This window comes from Vigna umbellata, chromosome 1 (genome assembly GCF_029865625.1).
Source record: "Vigna umbellata cultivar VRB3 chromosome 1, Vumbellata_1.0, whole genome shotgun sequence".
NCBI classification, from domain to species: Eukaryota; Viridiplantae; Streptophyta; class Magnoliopsida; order Fabales; family Fabaceae; genus Vigna; species Vigna umbellata.
In genome coordinates this window covers 42687661-42705136 of record NC_142165.1, presented here as the reverse complement: position 1 = coordinate 42705136, position 17476 = coordinate 42687661, and the positions used below count along the sequence as shown (strand labels likewise).

General features: G+C 34.2%; 2 protein-coding genes across 2 annotated transcripts; both read right to left on the bottom strand.

Annotated features, from left to right (window-relative positions):
* Positions 1–307: 307 nt before the first annotated feature.
* Positions 308–11529, bottom strand: LOC124834380 (potassium transporter 3-like). The gene is made up of 9 exons (XM_088103216.1): positions 11390–11529; positions 10446–10689; positions 10101–10349; positions 9925–9975; positions 9543–9803; positions 9410–9462; positions 8677–8791; positions 7330–7584; positions 308–1935 (listed from the first exon to the last, which is right to left on the bottom strand). The coding sequence occupies exons 1-9, from the start codon at positions 11429–11431 to the stop codon at positions 833–835; spliced, it is 2373 nt and encodes a 790-aa protein (XP_087959342.1). The 5' UTR covers positions 11432–11529; the 3' UTR covers positions 308–832.
* A 2502-nt stretch (positions 11530–14031) lies between these two features.
* On the bottom strand, positions 14032–14932 carry LOC124834386 (dirigent protein-like). Its single transcript, XM_047309059.2, has one exon. It carries the CDS (start codon positions 14857–14859, stop codon positions 14290–14292), a length of 570 nt encoding a protein of 189 aa, XP_047165015.1. The 5' UTR covers positions 14860–14932; the 3' UTR covers positions 14032–14289.
* Between the last annotated feature and the right edge of the window lie 2544 nt (positions 14933–17476).

The following is a 17476-nucleotide window of genomic DNA, read 5'->3' as shown; positions in this document are numbered from 1 at the left end:
CAATAATCCGAGACCCAATTATTCTATGATTCTACCGAGTAATTACGGTACAATCGTCATTAATTGATTGATTAAAAACATGTCGAGAAATATGAATTCCAAAAACAAGAAAATAGGATGCGTTAAAAGGCTACAAAATAATTCTAGATAAGGATATAGTTACCCACGACAAGAGAAAACTAAAGCAGTATAGAAATACATTAAGAAATTAGGTAAATGAAATTTATTTTTTCAAAAATTCTAGAGGAAATAAGATATAATTGATCAGTCAAAGTAAAAAGCAGCAAAGCAAAACCAACCAGAAAGATGAGCTCAGTAGCAAAATTTGATAAATAAATCAAAGAACCAAAATCAAGCTCGTCATTGGACGACATGCTGGGGCAAGTGACATGTTATCAGTTAAGGTATGGCTCCGTTCTAAATACAATTCATTTCCCTGTTTTCCCTAAGAAGATCGAAAAAAAAAAAACAGAACAAACTTTTGTACAAGTACAAAAGGGCGGCAGCAGTAGAAGTTACATGCGAAGTTATGTTCCAGAAATCTACAGCGAAACTCACAAGACAGACGTGATTCCAAAGGGCAATTTGGCTATAAGACAACAAACAGGTATAGGACCCTGCACAAAACTTCTTTGTCAACCAATTCAATACTTTAGATACCTCACCAGGCCCATACAAAATCAAAAGATGTTGGCAATTTGATGCCGGTATTTCTTCAAACACACAAAGAGGAAATTCTTGAGTGAAACCCATTCAAGTGGAATCTCCCAAAGTAGTGTATTCTTGCTTGCATAAATTACATCCCCAGTCAAAACATTGTCACCGATTCATGCTACACATGGTAATTCATTCCAACCTTAATCAGAGAAATCTGAGGAATGTTTAGACCCACTGCAGGAGACCGACAATTTTTCCGCAGAAAAGAGTAGAGGTTGATAGCAAACTTCTTTATAAATGATGAGTTCCACTTGGCCTTTACGTGAGAATGACCTATTACATACGCTGCTCCAATGCGCTTGGCTTCTACAAGTTCCATGAGTTCTTCCTTGACACGTGGGTCTTTATATATTACATTTTGCAACTCAAATCGAATTCGCCGTCCAGTGTTGAGTTCAGGTGACTCCTGCTCGTACATTGCCTGCAGCCTCTTCAATGTCGGGGATTTACTGCTAGTGACAGTCAAAGCTCCAGGAAGATTAATATTGTTGCGTTCCTCAAAAGCAGGAGATTCGGACATAAGCAATCGTGTCCCAAATTTCCCTGATGTCCTAACCACTGCCATCCGTCCATCCACTGAACCCTCTGCATTTCCAGAGGCACCTTCTGCTTCCAATTGAATGAATTCAGCTATGCTCATCACTAGGTCATTTTCAAAATCATTTTCGTGGCTATACACATCTTTATAGCCATTTCGAACAATACAACGGTACATTCGGAAAGATTTGGGACCAATTCGGCCAATGAGGTAACGTTCTTCATGCGGCACACAAGGCACCGGTACAGTCTTCACACAAACAAAAACAACCACTTGGTAGAATGCTGGCAGATTTGTCAAGAAATGAGAAAAACTGGCAGGGACTCCAGTAGCCAATTCAGTGTAAATAAGGCCCATTCCAGGAACTCTAACAATCCCAAGACTAGGACCTAATCCAAGGATGGACCTCATCGAAATTTTGTCATGCATGTCAAGTAGATACTTTTTCCTAGAACCATAATGCCACACGTACATAACAAACATGAAGACCGCCGAAAGCACAAGTGGAATCCAGCCACCTCTGGGGATTTTCGTGCAATAGGATGACAGGAAAATAATCTCTATCGAACCAAAGAACAGAGCAAATGCCAGAGCAATTATAGGACTTTGATGCCATACAAGGATGATGACTAGTGATGTCAAACATGTGGTCACAAACACCAGAATTAGATATGCAATTCCTGTAAGCAAAAATTATGTTATTAAGAATCATGAGTTGAAAAACAGCGGTGAATGACAAAATTACACAGGACACCAACGTGTTTTCATTCACGATGATTGAACCATCTATAACACGTAATAAGTAATGTAAAACAAGTTTATTCACGGGTAGCACCAGCATAACTTTAACTCTAGGATCGAATATTGTGTTGCGAGATCATCAACAAAGCCTAACCTATTGGGAAGCTCTTATTTTAGCCAACTCTTTTAATCATACATAAAATTATTGAATGCAAATAAATGAAAGTAAAATTTCTGTACCAAGACTATAATTTTTTTTTCTTATTGTACTAAAAACAAAATATGTCAATACTTATTGTATTGAACCAACTATTTACCCAATACTTTGTTACTTTTATTGAGAATATCCATGATGTACTTGGGTATACTTAATGAAAGGTAGTTCAGAGTTTTGCTCACTTCTGTGGCTTTCTTTAATGACATCAAGAATCAGTTTGGGAAAACTATTAAATATTTTAGAAGTGATAAAGCCAAAAGAAAATTCATTAAACTACCATCCTTATCTTCACATAGCATTCTACATCAATCCCAAAGTCCTCACACACCTCAACAATATCAAATACCTAAAAGAAAATGTAGACACTTGGTGGAAACTACATGCATCCTAATTTTTAATGCTAATGTTCTTGTACACCATTGGAGTGATGTGATTCTCACTACATGATTTCTGATAAGTAGAATGTCCTCTTCTTCTCTTGTCAATCAAATCCCACACTCCCCTTTTCCAAATGAGAGCGGCTATTCCATATTCCCCCTTGGTTCTTTGGGTGTATATGTTCTATTCATTATGCTTCCCCAAACATGGATATGTTGATTGCTAGAGCAACTAACTGTGTTTTCTTAGGATATTCTTGTCTTAAAAAGGCTATAAATTCTATCTCGAAAGTCAAGAAAGTATTCCATGTTCATTGATGTTACCTTTTTTGAAGATACTCATTTCTTCTCTCCCTCGACAAAAGAACTTGTCTCCCTACAACAAGTGTTAATTGTCCCTTATTTTCAATTTGTTATATACTCCAAAAGAAAATCAGCCTCATTCACCAACAAATTGTCCTCCTGCAGTTGTTCCGTCCCCTCTTAGTATACCTAACAACAAATACAAATAATTTATACTACATCGTTTGCAGAGTGACCTGATTCATGTCCTTCACCAATAGACAACCCTACCACAAAGCCTACTAATGATGATGTTGGTTGGCCTATTGCCTTCATGAAAGGTATTTAGTTATCTGGAAACTCTCATCCTACTTATAATTTTTTCTTTTATCATCATCTATATGCTTCCTATGTCTCCTTTGTTTCACTTGAGAATTAAACTGTAAAATAATTCTAGAGGGCTTGATTGATCCCTCTCACAATCTTCTATTTATAAGAATAAATTGATACAAAAGTACATGATAAATAGGGTAACCCTAGACACAATATAATCATGATAAACAAGGTAATCTTAGACACAATATAATCATGATAAATAGGGTAACCCTTAAAACAATATAATGATGATAAAATAGGATAAATATCCTAACACTCCCCCTCAATCTGGAGCATATAAATTGTATGTACCAAGCTTGGAACAAATAAACTCAATCCGAGGACCCCTTAATGACTTGGTCAATACATCTGCGAGTTGATCGTTTGGCCCAATAAACTCAGTACATATTTCATTAGTCAACAACTTTTCACGAACAAAATGACAATCAATTTCTATATGTTTAGTCCTCTCGTGAAACACTGGATTTGATGCAATGTGGAGAGCAGCTTGATTGTCGCAATACATCTTCATAGTATGGATGTCACAAAATTTAACCTCTTGAAGGAATTGTTTCACCCATATAAGTTCACATGTTAGTAATGCCATTGCCCTATACTCGGCTTCCGCGGTTGATCTAGCTACTACATTCTGTTTCTTACTTTTCCATGAAATAATGTTTCCTCCAGAAAAACACAATATCCTGTAGTATACCGTCTATCAATAGGTGAACCTGCCCAATCTGCATCACAATACCCAGAGACCTGAATGCTTCCTTTATCTTCATATAACAATCCTTGCCCGGGAGCCTTCTTTACATACCTTAGAATGCAAATGAGAGCATTCCAATGGTCAACACATGGAGCCTGCATGAACTGACTAACCACTCCAACTGCAAAGGATAGATCTGGCCACACGAGGAAGAGGAGGAGGACGAGGAGGTCGGGGACGTCCTCAATGCACATACTGTAAAAGGATGGGTCATACTCAAGAGAATTGCTACTCCTTATATGGTTTTCCTTCCAAAACCGCCAATATTTCGAAGACTGAAACTTCCACTTCGAAGACGGAAACTTCCACTTCTATGTTTTTTGAGGATGAATATCAAGAGTATTTAAGGTTAAAGTCTAACAGCTTGGCACAACAATCTCAATCTCCCAGTACATCAACAACCTGCGTTTCTCAATCTATGGAAGGTCAAAATTCATGGGTAATTGACTCAGGTGCTTCTGATCACATTTCTGGTAATACCTCTTTGTTCTCATCTATTTCCTTTCGAGAAAAACCTCATTTCATAACCCTTGCAAATGGATCTAAAACTTCCTCCAAAGGAGTCGGCCATGTTTCTTTGTCTCCCTCCCTCAATCTCAACTAAGTCCTTTTTGTCCCTAATTGTCCTTTTAATTTAATTTCCCTAAGCCAGTTGAGCAAAATGTTAAATTGTTCAATAACCTTTGATCATAAATCTTTTGTTATACAGGAGCGTGGTTCGGGGGGACAGATTGGAGAAGGATATGAAGCTGGCGGATTATACCATTTTGGATCTCGTCCAAGGGTGTCCTGTGTTGCTGCTCCTAATCCTAAAGTGCTACAAGATCGACTTGGCCATCCTCATTTGTCCAAATTAAAAAAGATGTGTCCTGAACTTAGTGGTCTCCAAACCTTAGAATGTGAGTCATGTCAATTAGGAAAACATGTTAGATCTTCCTTTCCTAAAAGGTCTCAATCAATTTGTAATTCTAGTTTTTCCATCATCCATTCTGATATATGGGAACCTAGTCGTATCTCCTAATTTGGTTTTAGATATTTTGTTACCTTTATTGATGAATATTCAAGATGTATTTGGGTTTATCTTATGAAAAATCGTTCTGAATTGTTAGCTATCTTTACATCTTTTTTGAATGAAATCAAGAATCAATTTGGTCAAGTAATCAAAATATTAAGAAGTGATAATGCAAAAGAGTATTTCTCATCCTCCTTTTTTGCCATCTTGAGTTCCCATGGTATCTTACATCAGTCTACTTGTCCTCATACACTGCAGCAAAATGGTATAGCAGAACGCAAAAATAGACACTCGGTTGAAACTGCTCGTACCCTTTTGCTTGGTGCCCATATTCCTGTCCATCATTGGGGGATGCCATCTTAACTACATGTTATCTTATTAATAGGATGCCCTCCTCCTCTCTTGATAATAAAGTCTCTTTCTCCATTTTGTTTCCTAATGTTCCTCTCTTTCATACATCTCCCCGAGTGTTTGGCTGTGTATGTTTTGTTCATGACATGTCTCCAGGTCTAGACAAACTCTCCGCTCGCGCTCTCAAATGTGTCTTCTTAGGCTATTCTCGACTTCAAAAAGAATATCGGTGTTACTCTCCTGAAACTCAGAAGTATTACATGTCGGCCAATGTCACATTCTTTGAACAAACTCCTTACTTCTCTCCATCTGTTCAGGATGTTTCTATCCTCCAGCAGGTCCTTCCTATTCCAATGGCTGAGTCAAATAACTCCACTGTCTCTGTCATTCCAAGTCTTGATCACAATCCTTCTACACCCGTTTCTCCACATACTGAGATCATCCCACACAGGGTCCCAATGGATAGTTCACCTTCCCAAGACAATGGTGAATCTCCTACTTCAGATTCTTCTCCCTCGTCACCTCCTCCCACGCCTCCTGGTGAAAATGATTCAGCATGGCCTATTGCCCTCAAAAGGTACTCGTTCCACTCAAAACCCTCATCCCATTTATAATTTTCTAAGCTATCATCGATTGTCGCCCTCCTATTTTTCTCTTTTATCCTCAGTGTCCTCTATTGTTATACCCAAAATGTGAAAGAAGCACTTGATCATCCTGGATGGCGACAAGCTATGATTGCAGAAATGCAGGCTCTTGACCACAGTAATACTTGGGAGCTGGTGCCTCTTCCCCCAGGCAAAAAGGCGGTTGGTTGTCGATGGGTGTATGCAGTTAAAGTCGGCCCTGATGGTGAAATTGATCGGCTCAAAGCTCGGCTTGGAGCAAGAAACAAAACGTTTTGCAGAAGTAGAATATCGAGCTATGCCTTTAGCAACATTTGAACTTGAATGGACAAACATTTTCAAGAGTTCAAATTTTGTGAAAATCCAACAAATGAAGTTATATTGTGATAATCATGCAATTGTGCACATTGCATCTAATCTTGTGTTTCGGTAGATACTACGATGTTGATTAGATAGTTCACCCTACAGACAGTTTCTCTATAATTGCATATGGTGTATCCATTATTGAAAATCTTATTTCTTGAAGCAAGAAACAAAATGTTGCTTGTAGAAGTAGAATACCAAGCTATGCCTTTAGCAACGTTTGAACTTGGATGGACCAAACAACTTCAAGAGTTATAATCCAACAAATGAAGTTAAATTGTCATAATCATGCAACTGTGCACATTGCATCTAATCTTGTGTTTCAGGAAAGAACTAAATATATCGAGATTGAGTGTTACTTTATCAATTCCAATGATCAACTTTCAAATATTTTGAATAAATCATTTGAGAGGACCTCTAATTCAGCTTACTTGCTCTAAACTTGATGCATATAATTTATATGCTATAAAGAGAGGGGAGTGTTGAGTAATGATGGTCTTTTATTGTACCTAGTATGTTTACATGCCTCTCTTTATCTTTGATTTCTTAAGAGTTGTATTTTCAATTACTCAGATTTACATATATAAATACACATTTTTCAGATACACACACACACATCAGTGGAATGTCATGATACACACTGATTTTCAAGTCTAAAATCTTCAACTAACATCAAATAGTATTGACATAAATAGCATATTAGATAAAAGAAATATATAGGAACTAACAAACTATTATTAACTAGATCATACATACTATAAATAACATTATTTTTAGACAAGCTATGATGGGAATTGAGGGTTAGTGGCAGTTGTGTTAGAATGTTAAATAGAAGCTTTCATGTTGACAACTTAGGACAGAAGGTTAGAACACATTATTAAATCTGCGTAATAGGGGAATCGTTTGTTCCATTATCTAATAGTGATTTAATCTAACAATACAATTCTCCAATCCACCAACTTACCATAAGCATATCCTATACGGTTCTTGTCTTCTAAACCAAATGTCACAGCCAAGCTGATTATCATAAGAATCCAGTTTATCTCTGGTATATATGTCTGGCCAGGGATCCACCTTCTGGAATGTACTGCCTTAACCCGAGGGAAACATTCAAATGCATGACATTGTTGGACTACAGAGAATGTTGAAGCAATGACAGCCTGACTTGCAACTATTACTGCCAAAGCAGACACCACAAATACTGGCCAAAAGAGAACATCTACAAAAATGAAAAAAAATATATGAAATACACGTTAGAGATTTGAAAACATGTACAGCAGTCTCATAAAAATCACATGGCAAGGCATTATTACCAACTCGACTATTTTGCTTTATTTACCATTAATGTAAGCTTCCTGCATAAATGATCCCATTTTGTTCTCTTTTTTCTTTATTTTCTCAAGTAACAAAAAAACTTAGGCTTCAATGAGAACAAGCTACATTAAAAAACACAGAAAAACATCCACCCCAAATAGAATTCTCTAAAGTTAAAGTCATTATTAGAGATATCACATTTACTTCAAATATGACTAAATTTTAATATATATAAATAGATGCAAATTTCACCTTACAAGATAGAGTTACACCTAAATCCACTTTCTAAAATAGCATCAAAGCCAACAATAGTAAGGCTTATTAGGTTTATCACTTCACCTAATGAACCAACACAAATATCTAGTCTCACGTTCAAGATGTTAAGTCTTCAACGAGAGGAAGGTATGTGGGAAATCTTATGTCAATTAAATACAGTCAAATTATAGCATATAAGTAGATATAAATCCTAATGCAAGTTGCTTTTGTAGGGTTAAGCTAAAGTCTAAATCTACTTTGTGAGAGTTATCACTCAAATTATATTGCAAGTTGATACATTACAGTCAAATTATAGCATATAAGTAGATACAAATCTTATATTCCAAGTTGATTTTGTAGGGTTAAGCTAAAGTCTAAATCTACTTTGTGAGAGTTATCACTCAGATATTCCACGTAAATCGGCCAAGAACCAGGTCAAATGGTAGTGCTGTTATAAGTTCATATGGACAACTAATGACAGGGAACAAAAAGATAATACTTCAAATTTCACATATTACAAAGAAAGAAATTAGAACATACTTGATCATTCTAAGAACCCCAGTTTATCACCAGTTCAATGTACTACTGCTAGGAACGTTCAGAAACATTTGAAACAATGTAAGTGGCCAAGTCACTCATTTTTCAGTTGTCTAAAGGCAAATAACTTCAATCCACAATCTTCTAGAATTCCAAGAGAAGGCCGATTTGGGATATTCTATTCTTAGTATTTACATTAACTGACCTGGAATAGAAGCATAAAAGCTTATAGGTACTGCAGATAGATTCTTGGAAAGGAAGGCCGCCTGCCCCATGTATTGAAGAACTAGACATGGGTAAATGATACAACAAAATGTAACCTGCACAGTAACAATGATACAATAAGAGTTACAAAAGTCATTTTCAAAGAAGTTGCCATTCTGTTTTAAATGAGGAATCAATAGACTACAGATGAAGGAAAATTATGTGAATTGCATTCCCCAACAGATAAATCAACTCAAATTTTGATTTCACACATCCCACTTTAGTCAAACTTGTTAACAAATCAAGAATCACTTTCTAGATGTCATGGACCTACAGTTCAACAAAACCAGTACTCCTTCACTTGTTATGCATGTCCATCATTTTAAACAAAGGTTTGCCTTTTACGATACTAATTCATACATGCAATACACATTACATTGTATTATTCCTTCTTTGTAGTAGCTTTCTAGCTGATATATAGTTCTTCCATAGCAAAATATCATCAACTGTCTCATAGAACAGGCACAAACACCAAGTTAAAGTCTAAAAAGTATATTACACCTTATTACACATGCTATTACTGACTAAAGGAAATCATCACCACCCTTGCAAAACATTTAGTAAAGTAACATTAATCATTCTTAGGTATCTATTCGAGGGGTCAGTTATGAAGAAAACATTGCAAAATAACCATGAAGTCAAAAGCCAACATAGTACTTAATGGCCACACATACCCTTACAGGTGTTTGTCTGTAGTAACCAAGGTCTGCAAACATAGCTTCAGTCCCTGTAGATGACAAGAAATACGTAACGAATTTGGCAAGAATAAGGCTTAAGCAGAACTTTAATTTTGAAAGAGATGCAGACCTGTAACGCATAGAAATACTCCTCCAAGGTTAGTCCAACCATCTTTTCCTGTAAGCATAAAGAACTTGTATACATAATATGGAGAAAGAGCCTGATATACTCTTGGGTTCCACTTGATGATATTGTAAATGCCAATCATGAAAATAGTTACTAGCCATAGGATGATTACAGGAGGAAACACGAATGCAACCTTGTAGGAGCCCCGATGTTGCATGACAAAGAGTCCAATCAGTAGAACACAAGAAATACAAGACACCATACCTGTGAAATGATAAATACATAAGTTTAGATTGAAAATTTGCATAATATTTTTTAATGAAGGAATACGGGACCAGTGTCATATAACAAGCATGTCAATTGAGATTAGATCTTTTCCACTTACTTTTATTTGTAATCTTTGCTTCAATTTTCAAGCCTTCAACGGATGAAAGAACTACAAAAGAATTCTTATCAGCAGAGGTACAAATAGAGCTAATACAACAATAAAACATCAATCAGCTAAGGTTTCTCACCAGACACAATCACATATTTGTGAGAGAGAAAAAATTGTATCCTTACCAGAAATGGCAGGCATGAGTGCACCAACACAAATTGCCATGCAAGCACCTAGTAAAACAAAAATAAGCAAAGCCATCTTTGTATTCTTGTGTTTCTCAATGAATCTTTTCAAAGGCGAGGATGGTGTACTTCCATTTGAGGAGCCAGGCTTCCGATACGTAGAAAGCTCCTCATCGGATGCTTGATGATTAGGAAGCAAACATAATTTTGCACTTCTGCAAAGCTGTGAATACAAAGCAACAACTCCACCTGTTAAAGTTGAATGTATTAGTATTACCACAATAATTATAGTAATGAGTTAAAAAGGAGATAGTCTGACAGAATAATAAAATCAATAGCTCTTACCTTCGCCATTATCATCTGCACTTAACATAATAAGTGCATACTTCAACAAAGAAATAATCGAAAGAGTCCAAAAGATGAGAGAAAATGCGCCAAATATTGCATCCTCATTCAGGACATGTTTCAGTCTTCCGGAAAATATACTTTGATAGACATATAGAGGGGATAAGCTCAAGTCACCAAACAAAAAGCCTAAACTTTGGTATGCCAAAAATAAAAGTTGTCTATATTGAAATTTCCGTTCTACCTGTTCGCAGAGAAAAAAAAAACATGTCATACACATATACAAGGTCTTTAAGTTCAATAGATCATATAAATGTGCAATGCTTTTTTCCCTATTTCATCTTGTTCTACACTATCATGCAACTAGTGCAATTTGCTCATTTTCCATTAGATAATAAAAGACAAAAGAGGTGCAAAAGAACACAAGTATTGAATAAAAAGCATCTAGTTATAGCGGTTTATGTTCTGAAACAGTTTCATTTTCGTTTTCTAAGCTTCGACCAACTTAGCAAATAATGACCACACTCTCCACACAACAACTTGCATTTCCTTCTCGATTTCTGATGCTGCAAAATATATTAAATGATGCAGGTGATTGCCACGATGCCTTCTAAATTCCAAAACTACACAACAAAACCCTGTCTCATTTCCAGGCTTGTGATCCACAATTACATTGACGATCGAGTTTGAAATAACGGATCTCACTTTCACTTCGCATTCTCCTTTTACAGTTAAAAATTGGACAAAACCAATGCTTATTCAAAAATTGCTACATCACACATTCATACGTTAGGATTGAATCGATACTAAGGAAATCGAATCAGAAAAGTCGGAAAGAAGAGCAGAAAGTTCCAGAAGTATTACAAAGTATATTTATAGTTTATAGATATACTTTTACGGTTAACTTAGGGTTTGAACTGAGTGAAGAAAAAGGGAAAACGTACCACGGCAGATGCACCTCGTTCTCTAATCGAATCTGAACTCATAGTAAAGGCAGAAGAAAACAGAGCAAGAGTTTTTTTGGTTTTGTGAGAGAGGGTTGTCTTGTCGTTGAAATTCTACTTTAACTGTATATTGGGTTAGGACCGCGAAATTGCCTCGCATGGAGACCATGTTTCATTATTTTATTATTTCCAAGGTAAACTCATTTTCCCATTGCAAAAAGGCGTGGTAATCGTAAAAGTGTCTGGTAATATTTCAAATCAATCAAACTTTCCACTTTCTCTTATTCTATTTCTTCCAAAATAATTTTTTTTTTAAAGAAATTTTAACGTCAATAATTATATTTTGACAATTTTTTAATATCATTTATATATATCATAATTGGTTCAAAATTATTCTACAATCAATAATAATAATTATAAATATTAACATAGATCAATCATATAATGACACATAGATAATGTTAAAATATTATTAAAAAAATATTATCAAAGTATCATTATCTTTTTATTTAGATGTTATAATGATTTACATGGTAATAAGGAGAATTACTAACAAAACATCAAAACTTACTAAACATTAATATTTTTTCCATTTGTTTCCTAATCTTTTAATATTTTGTTCTTTTATAAAAAGTAATATGAAGCTTTAATAATTATGATTGAAAAAAAAAATTTAACGACTTTAATCTTTGTCATACAAAAATTATAAGTTATTATTGCACATGTTAATTTACGTATTGGTTTAAAAAAGACAAATATCTAATATTTTTTAACAAATAAATTCTTCAAAAATTAAGTTAGTTATGTTTATTTTTAATTTGACACTGTCTATTATGTTTCAATTTTATATTCATTTATCAATCTCATATTGTCCTAAATATATATAATATAAAAAAAAACTAAAAGCAATGTGGTATCATAAATATATATTGTTCATTAATATGGTAGACTTCCACTTAATTGAAAATGATAAATGATGATGCAAGTTAAATATAATCTTAAGGGTAACAATGAGTTTTAGTTGTCCACCAAAATAGCTAATCACATATAATTGTAGACTTACGAGGCTACCTATACATCTAAAAATATGAAAAAAAGTTAGTCTGGAGCCTCCTAATGGTCATACTTTAATCTTGTTCAAAGACCGAAGAAGTTATTCATCACATCAGCCAAGAAGTTGAGTGTTTTAGACACAGATCGAATAAGGTTATAGCTTGGTTTGTTTTTATTTTTCATTAAAAAGTCACGACAACCAAACATACAAATCAAATGTGGTTTGCTTTAGTTCTATGTTAATTTATATATATATATAACTCCATAACGTTATTTTTAACTTCATTTTTTCTCAATCTTTTTGTCACTTTTATTCCACCTTGAATTTGATTTTTATTAACTCTTGCATTAATTTTGTAAATTTTGAGCATACGAGGAGGAAGGCTAATTTTCAAAGTCGTATTGAAATCAAAATAAGCAAGTTGTTTCTAAAAATTTATAATATATAGCAATACTTACTTAGGATCATAAAAAGCACATTTATTATATTTTTTGTCACTATTCTTCCCATAAAAATGAACTTGGTGAGATTTTAGTAATGAAACAAAATTAAAACCATAACAAAAAGAAAATAAATTTAAGGAAAATAAAAAGATAAATTTATAGAATTAAGATTTATACAATCTTTGTCATAGTTGTTTAAATATTTATATATTTAAGCTTCCAATGCTTAATAAATTTAATTAATCAAGTCAATTGCTCAAACTATATTAACAAGAAAAGTACAAACTATATTAACAAGAAAAGTACGAACCAAATCAAAATACTATTGAAGATAATTTTTATGTAATTATCAAATTAAGATTCAATCAATTTTAATTTGATTTGAAAATTATAAACGCAAATTAATTAATGTCATAAAATGTAAATTCAAAATTAGGGAAAACAAAGAATCATTTCTAAAACTGAAAAAACTAAACAAACAATAAATTATTCTAGTTTGTTTGATTAGAGGTGCCTCTAATAAAATGTCAACATAAATCTAAATATGAACTCTATAATAAGATCCATAAGCTTAAAAAATAAATTATGAAAAATCAAATTTGTACAACTTTCTATATTAATTTCAATAAATTTGTCTCAATTTTCAAAAGTTGTAAAAAATAATACAAGACTTTAAATCCTGTAAAACATATATTCCTTTTTTAAGTCACGAAAATGATTTAATCTAACTAAAGACAACCAAAAATAATATACACAGTATAACTAATACAATAAGCAAAAATCAAATTGAATAAAAATATATAGAGGGAATCTAATTTATTGCAATTAAAGGAAAATATTTAAAAAAATGAAAATAAAACACATAATAATTTTTTTTTCAATATATAATTAAAATAGGTATAAATGTGTGTATAAAATAGTGTAACGTTGTAAATTTTAAGAATATGTAGAGGAAGATCTTATCATCATCCATCACAAAAATGTGAAGGCAATTTAAGTTCACATCAACAACTAAATGAGTCTTTTTTTATTTAAACGTTATTAGAGTACTAGCTAGAGTTTATTTTTCAAGTACAAAATTACAATTATTAGATAGTTTTAGGTGTTAATATATATCATGATTCTAATAAGTACTCCTGTAACGATCAAATTTTTACAAATAAATGCAAGAAAAATCAATAGAAATGATCTTCCATGAAAAATGTTGATGTTTTACATTATTTAATTAGTTGTGATAAGTAGGAAAAATGACGACGTCGACCTTAAGCCGTGGAGGCAGAACTCCCACGTCGTATCGTATCCCTCCAACACATCATCAAGAAAGGGAAAATGTTACACAAAATGACACAAAAACAAGAAACCATGAAAAGACATTCTCCACTAGGTTGTTCCAATCAGCTTAATCACCAACATTCGAACAAGTTGATATCCGCACGAAGCCTGAAATAAACTTCCCCTTCAAATGCATCCGTAGAGAGAGTGGCCACACCCCTAGTCATGAAGAAATCACCAGTTCCTCCGATCACCGAAATGTCTCTCGTCTTATTCATCAAAGGGTCTGCACCTGCGAAGTTGATGCTACCCTTATGCTGCGTGGAGTTGAACACAAAGGAGAAGCCAAGCCAAGCCGTGAAAATCTCCTTCTTATCGTAAATGTAGAACCCTTGGGCACGTCCTACGGGTGCTGAGTGCAGATTGTTGTCCAAGGTGATAGGGTCATCGAACACAACCACGTCGCCAAAATGGTTCTGCCCTGCAAGTATGGTCCTGTTTCCCCATGCGGGTGTTCCCACAATGGCTGAAGTTGCATTCTTGGAGTTATGACCATTGTAAATTATGTCGTGGAAATAGAACACCAACTTCTTGCACGGCTCGCGAACCCTTTTTCTTCTCCAATGGTTCGGAGAACCCGAGGATCCCACCGTCATCATTACCAAGAACAAGAGAGAAAAAACGAACCTCGTTATTTCCATTGTTATCGAGGCCTCGATTATGGAAATATTGGCTCACCAGCTTGAAATTTATAAGCACCGCTTACACTTTACCCATAAAGCAAAGTTACGTTTAATTAAATATATGTGTTAAGACTTTCAACTTTAACTTTGGACAACCTAGTTATTTGAAGCAATGCTGTAGAAGGTTAGCAACTTCTTATTATTATAATGCCTTTTATGTTTAGGTGAAACTTTTAAGCTGATTGAATAACTCTGTTTATACTATTTTGGTGTGAGATTTCTCTGAAGACTGATCTTCATGACCTATTTTTTGTCTATCTAGCTTAGGGTTGGCTTTGAAGGAATCGTTATTACGAGGCAAGAAGAAAATAACACTGAATATAAGTGCTTAGTTTTTGGTTGCTTTGTGCCTACGGCATGCGATATCATTAGATGCACAAAAAGGGGTCAAGAGTGACTAATAAAAGTACTAAACGTGTTTTTGGTGCAACAAGAACTGGACCAGCTTCTGGTTGGTGCCGCGTCTAGCCACCAAGCAAACATCTCATCTCCAACTCCAAAACTCAGATTAATTTTTTAGTTTTAATAAATGAAATGGGTTGTTCTACTGTCTTGTGAATTATCAAATGTTTAAGGATTTGTGGTGCCAGGCATTCTAAGTCTTGGAAAATAAAGCTTTCTTTTACATCCAAGACACAAGAATTTATCTTGACGTTGGAGTTTAAATATAACTATGAAGTGTGACATTATGTAAGTTAATAAACGTATAAAGTATTATGCAAGTTTAATTTGCTGATTAAAATATACCAACTAATATTTAATGCTCTAAAAGTTCAAATTAGAAAGAAGAGATTAAGTGGATGTTAGGACTTTCTAAGTCGGAGTGGTTACTCCTACTTCCTGTATATATAATTATAAATTTTAAGTGGACATAGATCGGTGTTAGAATCATTACATGTGGAGTTGTTGTGCCATATTTGCTCCATCACAGTGATAGGCTATTATTAAAAGATTGAAGATAAATTATTTTCTGCTCACTCCACCAATACAAAGAAGACTTTTTAAATATATTACTTTAAGTTTTTTACGTTTGTTATCACTAAGACATAACTATGGAAAATGTAAATATACGTCTATTAAAATCTGACATAAATTTTTAAATTTATGTTTGTTTGCCTAATAGCACACGGAAATTTATGTACGTTAAAAATGTAATAAACATAAATTTATGTTCATTGTTAGGTTAATATACATAAATTTTACTTTTTTTTCTCAAGTCACTGGTGCAAAATATATTTTTTATAGTGATTTTTTATATATTTTAAAATTCATTAAATATAAAAGGTGATACGGTGATAATATTGTAAATAAAATAAATTTTTTATACCTATTTTATAAAAAATAAGTTTAAAAAATAAGAAATAAAATTTTTATACCATTTATACTCAAAATAAGTATAAAAAAAAACTTTTATGCCGATTAAACTTATAATAGGTATAAAAGTAAAGGTACGAATATAATGCTGAAAAACTTTTTCTACACCGGTTAGACAATATAACCGGTGTAAAAAATTTCATATTCTACCTAAATCATTTTCTCTTCTGCATCTTTCTCTCTAGGATCCCTTTCTCTCTACTGTAGCAAGTGTGGCGATGCTCATTATTTGAGATGCATCAAGTTGTGTTCGTGTTTGCTGCTCGAGTGGGTTGTGGTGGCTCTCACAGTGGAAATGGAAGTAGTTCTAGGAAGGTGTAGCAGACGCCGTGAAGAGGTTTACATAGTCGATCTCCTTCGACAAGCAGCTCTACAAGCAAGACATAAAAAGGAAGCATAGTGCATGCGTCGATGCTACCTCACTAGGTCAGTCACGAAATCTTTCACTCTTCTAATTCAACGTTCAGCGAAACACTCACTGTTCTTTGTTTAGGGTTTGATAAGCGCGAGCGACAAAGACTCTATTATCGAAGGTTTTGGAGGAAATAGAGAGGCGCATTAAGAATGGAGAGTTCAATTGGAGAGCTGACAGAGAGGACTTGCACATGAACATCGGTGAGCCTGCGAAGAAGCTCCACACCGCTCGGAGTAGGAACGATGAGGTTTTTACTGACTTTCGCCTTTGGTGCCACGATGCCATCGACGGGATCTTCGTGAGCATGAAGCAGCTTCAGGATATGTAATTGAAGGTTTCTTTGTAAGTAATTGAAATACTGCAATTAAATAAACATGAGTGTAATAGTAACTTCTGTTATTCATAAGCAGATATGATGACCTTTTGCAGTAGTTTTAAACATTTTTTAGTCGACATTTTTCTAGCATCTGTAGCACTTGGCACTTCGAAAACCACAACACTATGAAATTGCAATTTCAAGCATGTCATTGACGTTGTGTTCGGATGAAAGAAATTTCCTGTTTACACGAATTAGGGAAGATGGATTTACGAAAAGATCGTGTTCGCTTGTGCTGATATGCAACGATAGAAAAGCAATGGTTTGCACAAATTTCACTCTTCAGACCATCTCTCCATTTCGAAAGGATTTGCACTGATTTATGAGTAAATGTGCAGTCCTGCATAATATAAAAAAGATAATATTAACGTTTGAAAGTGTATTAGATTCTTAAGTGCAGTGTTGGATTC